General features: G+C 40.2%; 1 protein-coding gene across 2 annotated transcripts in view; it reads left to right on the top strand.

The window, feature by feature from the left end:
• Positions 1 to 7,870, top strand: part of LOC148341703 (uncharacterized) — a 169,027-nt gene that overhangs the window by 19,460 nt on the left and 141,697 nt on the right. The window contains exon 3 of one of the 2 annotated variants that reach the window (XM_088287330.1): positions 1,529 to 3,006. The exons of the other annotated variant lie outside the window; for it this stretch is intronic. Within the exon in view, the coding sequence (XP_088143456.1) occupies positions 1,529 to 2,745 (1,217 nt within the window). The 3' untranslated portion in view covers positions 2,746 to 3,006. Of the gene's footprint in view, positions 1 to 1,528; positions 3,007 to 7,870 lie in introns of those variants that run through there. 2 annotated transcript variants of the gene reach the window in all.

Raw genomic sequence — 7,870 nt, forward strand, 5'->3', positions numbered from 1 at the left:
CTTTCTCCCTCTCTGTCGTTGCTCTGGCTGTTGGCCTCGCTCTTCTTCTTCTTCTACTTCTTCTTCTTCTTCTTCTTCTTCTTCTTCCTCCTCCTCCTCCGCCTCTTGCATCACCCTGGCCCGACTTGGCCCTGGTATTTCCTCAGGGATGGAGGCAATTAGGACAGGGGGGGTGATGGACTCTGTCCGAGCACTCCATCCATAAGTTCGAACCAGGGCCAAGTATCGGCAGTAGCTCTCCCTGCCACCCCTTCGCCAGTCCCTGGGATTTTTGCAATCCTTTATCTGAAAAGAAGCAAAAAGATAAAACAATTATATCTTCATTTTCACACACAAGAAAAAAAATGTGGACTTCCATACTTTATACTTCATTTTTAAATTACCCCATTTTTTTTTGCCTGCAGGGGCGTCACTTTGCCCTGCAGCTCAAGTTTTTTCACGATGGTCCTGTATTAAATAAATAAAAATGCATGCAAAAATAAAGGTTGAAAAAAAGGATAAAAAAAGATGCAAACATTAGTCAGAAATCCTGGTGTGATGGGTAACATGCAGATTATATTATTCATTAATATCAGTAATTGGGGAGCACATTGTCGGGGGTACATGGAATTTATACAGGGCACATTCTGTGCTAGAATAAACAGCTGCGTGTTCGCGCAAATCTAATTCAAACACAAATGGCTGATGAATGGAATAAAATTGCTATAGTGGGTCTCGCCATTCTTATGCGTTTTCTTCTTGATATTTTGAGTTTAAATGGATGGAAATAAATAAGACAATAACCCGTCAAATATTTTTCCCGATAGAAATTGTATTTTTGCCTCCATGCTGTGGCTGCGGAGAACTTGGCCCCTGTAAAGAGGCTGTCGTACTCCCCGCGCAGCTTGATCAGCGCGGTCATCTCCTTGCTCCCTAAAACATAAGGGAAAGATTAAATAAAATAATGCTAACATGCAGAAATAAGACAATTCAAATGTTTCAGCCGTACCTCCTATGCAATAGTTCTTAGAGCTACATTAGTTATATTTGGCCGATATCGCAACTAATTAAATTATCTTAATCTGGAGCTAATTATCCAAACATTGCTGCCCAATATTTCTCATGAGTGCTGTCTTAATATTACATATAAATAACTTGTACTTACATCTGAAAGTGCACTCGGATGAGGCGGAACACGTGGCTTTGGTAGTTTGCATCTTGCGAGTGTAGAACGGCGTAGAGGAAGAGCGAGGATTTTATAGGGGCAATTTAGAGTGTTCAATCGGCCTGCCATGCATGTTTTTGGAATGTGGGAGAAAACCGGAGTACCCGGAGGAAACCCACGCAGGCACGGGGGGGACAGGCAAACTCCACACAGGATGGCCGGAGCCAGGATTGAACCCACGCCCGATGATGTCTCTCACTGTGAGGCCATCGCGCTAACCAGTCGGCCACCGTGCCGCACTGTAGAAACAATATAAGACAAAGTCGCTGCATGAGCTTTGACTTGATCAAACCGAATGTGTGTTTGTCTTTTTGTGTCCTGCAGACGTCAGTGAAAAATATCTCCGTTCTGTGAAAGAGGAGCCAGACTTGACTCGCATCAAAAAGGAGGGGGAGCAGATCAACAAGTCACCAGTGAACGTTGTCCCTATAAAGACTGACGATGAAAACAAGGATGAGAGTGAGGACAAGAGAGGGGCGGAGCCTCCAAGCAACAGTTCAAGTCATCACGTGACAACAGAAGGTGATGAAGACCACTGGGGGCCATCACAAGCACATAATAAGGACACATTATCAGATGCTCATGACGATGATGATAATGAGCAAACTAAAGGTGAAAGGGCATGTCACACTGACTCATTCACTTCAAAGCTGTCTTTAAAAGGGCACAGAAAAACACACAGTGGTGAAAAACCTTTTTCTTGTTCAGTTTGTGGAAAATGCTTCTCTCAAAAGGGAAATTTAACAGAACACACAAGAACACACAGTGGAGAAAAACCTTTTTCCTGCTCAGTTTGTGGCAAGAGTTTCTCTCAAAAGACAAATTTAACAACCCACACAAGAACACACAGTGGAGAAAAACCTTTTTCCTGCTCAGTTTGTGGCAAGAGTTTCTCTCAAAAGACAAATTTAACAATCCACACAAGAGCGCACAGTGGAGAAAAACCTTTTTCTTGCTCAGTTTGTGGTAAAAGCTATTCTCAAAAGTCAAATTTAACAAGTCACACAAGAATGCACAGTGGAGAAAACCCTTTTTCCTGCTCAGTTTGTGGAAAATGCTTCTATGTAAAGTCAAATTTAACAAGTCACACAAGAACACACACTGGAGAAAATCCTTTTTCTTGCTCAGTTTGTGGTAAATGCTTCTCTCAAAAGTCAAATTTAACAAGTCACACAAGAATGCACAGTGGAGAAAACCCTTTTTCCTGCTCAGTTTGTGGAAAATGCTTCTATGTAAAGTCAAATTTAACAAGTCACACAAGAACACACACTGGAGAAAATCCTTTTTCTTGCTCAGTTTGTGGTAAATGCTTCTCTCAAAAGTCAAATTTAACAAGTCACACAAGAATGCACAGTGGAGAAAACCCTTTTTCCTGCTCAGTTTGTGCCAAGAGGTTCTCTCAAAAGTCGCATTTACGAAGCCACACAAGAACACACAGTGGAGAAAAGCCATTCAGTTGCAGCGTTTGTGCTAAAAAATTCTTTTCTAAAAAGGGTGCTGCGAGACACAATTGTGCTAGTGACAAAAGCAGCGATCCTTGAAGCTTAAAAAAAAGACAACAAAAAACTGAAGGAATTGACTCTTTGTGGTAAGATGTAAATGTGATTTTGAATGAAATATGATAAATTCAATTTTGCAAAGCTTTTTTATTGACACTAAGCCAATGTGATCAGTGTCAGAAGAAGCAACGTGTCTGAGTGATGATCTTTTTTTTGTTTTCATATCAAACATGATTAATGAAATTAATTGTCTTTGCCTGGAACAACATTTGTTAACGTTATGCTTTTCAGTTGTCTTTTTAATCGTACCTAATGGAAAAGGTGTGAGAAGAAACTGTGCTTATGAAATCGTTGCCTTCCACAATCATCAATAAAATCACGTGTTCCACTTGTTCAACTGGCCTTCATTACGCTGTGTGAAAAGGTGAAAAACAGAACTAGAAGTTGAACGATAAAAAGAACCAGACCGAGAAACGCAAATCGTCTCAGTTTCTCTCAAAGGTTTTGGTATGTCAGGAGTTGGCAACTTGATGGCGACTGGAGTCAGCGCTGGTTTTCTCGTTGTGTTTGGCTGGCTCGTATATGTATGGTCCATTGAACAAAACTCACACTCTTCAAATATCCCCTCACATACATTTAATATTTCGCTTTCTGAATAAATTTCTGACGAGCTAAAACCACTTTCTAGGTTGAGCTCTATCAAGCGTTTGGGGTTTGTTGCTAAGCAGAATCTCACTTTGGAAAAACGTATCATTTTGTCAAATATACCAAATATTTTTTTCCCATGCTATATTATATTTTTTATACATTGGATTATTTATATAATGAAATAGGGAAATATTAAAATTGGCACTCACAGACCTAATTTAATTAATAAGAAATATAAAACATTTTATAAATATTGAACTCATTGAGAAGAGTCCTGATCTTGAAATAAATATTGAATTATAAAAAATACTAAAAAATTAATTCAATAACCCAACCCTGGATGAGCGGCAGAAAATGGCTGGATGGATGGAATAATTTAAATTGCATACATATTCAAATGAACAAATTTGTTCAGAAATATTCAAGAGTCAAATAAAACGGTTTAAATTAATATTGATATAATTTAACATTAAAATAATTTAATAAATATTGTATTATTAAATATAAATTCTAATAAATAAATAAAAAAGTTGTGTATTTTTAAATGGCCTAATATAGATCTGGGAAGTAATTCTCTTTATGAAACTATGAAGGGACTGGAGCTCACAGAAGTGACCAGTCTTGGTTCTGAAGTTCCGATGTAACCAGATACTGCCCTGAGAGAAAATAGGCCTGAGCATTGTTTATGGTGGGGGCAATTCTCTCGCCTGGTCAGTGACCTGGCGAGGGTATGGAAGTAATTTCAGGTTGTCACGAGTAGACTGGTCGTATCAAAGGGGAGACGCATCTGCTCTCCCTCTGGGGGACTTTTGGAGGGAAATCCCGAAGACTAGCGGGATGGGAATGCATATGCAACAAGGGAAAATTAGATATTCATGTCCTATTTGGGCATTCCCTGTAAGAAGGGAATGTCTGAGAGGGGGCTCGCACGTTTTTGGGGAGACTTCTTTTGACATCAGCATGTGACGAGAATAAAATCTTTTTCGAACCAGTTCTTTTCCATCACCAATCCAGCCTTGCTCGGCTGCCTCTCCGGAAGGCAGCAAGGACCCACACTTCAAAGACAAAATATACTACATATTGAAAGAAAAATAATACTCAAATATTGAAATAAGTATAGAATTGAATGAATTAACAACAAAGAAATAAATACCTCCTGGAAAATATAATTATTTTCAACATTTGTCAAAGCACAACATTTCGATCAGATTGAGTTCTTGCTTGCACATTCTTAATCGTAATTTTTTTACTTTTAATTTTGAAGTTACCGTATTTTCGCAGTCATAGGACGCGCTGCCTCAAAGGGCGCAACACCTGTTGAGGGTGCTATTTCTGTCTTTGGAGCACACACTGGACGCTAGTTCAGCTGCTTTCAGCATAGCAATAGCTCGGCTGCTCGCGCTGACTCACTCAGCCCATGGCAATTCACCTTGCCTCAATACCATAAGCAATCGCCACATTTCAAAGAGAGTTGCCATGATACCATTGACAATTACTACCATTAACAATGACTCTAACCAATAATAGGTATCATGGCAATAGTCTACGAGACTACGTCAGGGGAGGGACTTCACTGGTCACGACACTCCTTAGAGTCACGGTTTCAAAAAAAAAAAAAAAACTCAGCATACAAGCAAACAATGAAACTAAGAAATAAGATTAACACAAAACGTATCTCTCATGCCATCAATATACCCAAAAGAAATAAAAATAACACAAAATGATTAGAGCAATGCCTTCTGGGAGCCACTCAGACTCAGCCAAATCACATGGCTGTTTAGAGAGATGTGCTGTTATGCTTTGGGCTTTTTGTCTGTTGTCTAAACCTGGGACGTTTCTTGCTTGCAATAACATAAATGATAAGACAGACTACAACATTGTGGACAGCTGCCCTTTTGTCCAGCTTTCTCCTACACCATCACCCAAACACCATAGTCACATAATGTATAGTCATGGTCACTTTGAAGCATAGATGACTCACACTTTGTCCAGCAGGGTGTGCTAACATGCACTCCGAACAGCCCAATGAGTAAAAGGGTTGATGGTCGCGAGTGATACTTTGTCCATATAATGAGCGCAGTTGCCTTACAAGGCGCTTTGTTAGTTTAGGGGAAGATTTGGGACTTTTAAGTGCGCCTTATGACTGCGAAAATATGGTACTTCAGTGCATTTCACACCTGTGCCTTCAAAGAAGTCCTACTTCGTCCTACTTGAATGAATCCACATCAAAATACCATCATTTATGACACCACGGCTGGACAAATAATATCCAGAAACACACTTACGCACCACTGAGTGAGTGTTGGACGATATAGCTTCTCTTGAAAGGTCCGACTTGAAAATGTCCTTGCAAGTGTATCTGCAATTAAATCCACACTTTTCCCTCCTTCGACCATTGTGGTTTAAAAAAAAGCAAGAATATATTTTAGATTTTCTAACGGTCGCCAATTACGACTTTCAATGTGTTGATTCGGCATAGTGCTGCCCCCTCACAAGTGAGTATCCAATCACAAAACGCGTTCATCACCCTCAGCATAAGGCCAGCGAGAAGGCTCACTGTAACCAACTCGTGATCTGATTGGCTATCGCAACCATCGAACAAATATGAAAGCTCATTGACTTTGACAGAAGAGATGCTCGCACAATTGCATCTTCAGGCCTCGGAGCGCATAGTGCGCGCTCCCCGTATTGTGAAACCTGCCCGGCAACACGAGCGAGCGGAATTCTTATTGGTTTCAAAACTCTCACCTAAAATTACAACGCTCAGCTATAATATGACATCAATGCGATGATTATGATCATTTTTTTTATTGATTTTGTTCGGCCAACAGAGAAGGCCTTGAAGGCCCACCACTGAGTTACTTAATAGCCTAAATTAAACTTTACTTTCATCAATAGAGTTAAAGTTATGCTTTATTGTCGGATTTATGTAATTAATAGCCTTTGATGGACTTTAGTGTACTTAATGTAAACTGGTAACGCTGAAAAAACAAAACAGACAGCAATTCAAGTTTAAACCCATATACGTGAAATGCGCTTTAGAAATAAAGTATATTTTTGCACACATTACGAGTTCCTCCAGATCGACGCTGACCTCAATGATGAAGAGAGCCAATCAAAAATCGCAACCCAAAACACAAGCAAACAGGAAAAAGTGACAAACAAGAAAGCTGGGAAAGTGAAGCGTGTGAAACAGGTGAGAAACCCAACAACATTTTATGTTTGTATTTCCATACGTTGTAATTTATGGACGGGAATAATTCTTCATTTCTACTTCTAACATAGCGCAACTGTTGGTCTGGTGAATGTATAATCTTGCGTTGAGCCGCCACTACAATGAGTTACGATTCTGAACTGCAGTGGGCCTCAACATAGTTTATGTCAGGTCAGGGATTTCGACAGGGGTCCCCGACTTATCAAAGGATGGATATACAGGAATGGGTCCCGGGTTAGACGAGATGGCGCAGAGGAGCAACATAAGGGGAGTCCACATCTGTTCTCGTCCTTGAGGGTTTTGGATGGCCATGTAAGGGCAAGTAGGATGAGAATGCATATGTAACAGGGGAGAACTGGATATTTATATCTTTTGTTAGCTTTCCCTATAAGAAGGGAAGGCTCGAGAGGGGGCCGGGGGGGGGGGGGGGGGGGGGACACACACCCTTTCTTGGGGGAACTTCTGGCATCAGCCAATTTGACACCAATCAATCTTTTTCCAACCACCGGAGTGTCTCAGAAGTTTTTTTATATCACCACTCCAGCCTTGCTTGTCGACCTGTCCGGAGGGAACCTGGGCCAGACCCGCACATCTCCAACAATAATATACCACAAAGGTTAACAGTCGTTGTTTATTAAACAGTAGGTGGCGAGAAAACCCGTCTTCACTCATTCAAAACTGTGGAAAATATTGCCACCTGCAGGCGAGAAAACGCAATTGCATTCTTTCAATTTGTCCCTCTCTGACCACTTCCAGGAATCTCAAATAAATAGAAAAGCCGTTTTTCCATTTTTGCTCGTGTGATATTCTATTTTCGTAGTCGAAACAAAATTTTAAATTCAAACTGTTTTGAGATGTTTCCTTCCTTGTTGCAGAAAACAAACAAGCTGTATTTCATTTGGGAATTTATTTTTTAAAATGAAAATCAAATAACCAGTCGTTTTTCCTTTGTTAATATCTGCTTCCAAATGTAATATAACTACTTTTCAACAAACACGTCCTTCACTAACTCATACATCATTTTTATGCCATTATGGGCGTGGTCTGGAATAGTTACTTCAACAGGCACTCGGTGTTACTCCTTTCGAGTTCAATCAAGGCTCAACTTTGTTCTTCGGTTTTAACAGATGTGATGTGTTGATTGTAGTCGTTTCTCATTGAGAATGCAGTGGTGCCCCCTGGGTAACTTGATGATGACGTAAGTTGTTGTTGAGCGCTGAACGAAAAATACTGTAACGTTGTATAATAAGTCAGGCCAATTTGTCCATCCATCCATTATTAAGCCAAAAACGGCTGCTGTTGGCC

This window comes from Idiotropiscis lumnitzeri, chromosome 2 (genome assembly GCF_059441095.1).
Source record: "Idiotropiscis lumnitzeri isolate Australia: NSW breed Sydney's pygmy pipehorse chromosome 2, RoL_Ilum_1.0, whole genome shotgun sequence".
Classification (NCBI taxonomy): Eukaryota; Metazoa; Chordata; class Actinopteri; order Syngnathiformes; family Syngnathidae; genus Idiotropiscis; species Idiotropiscis lumnitzeri.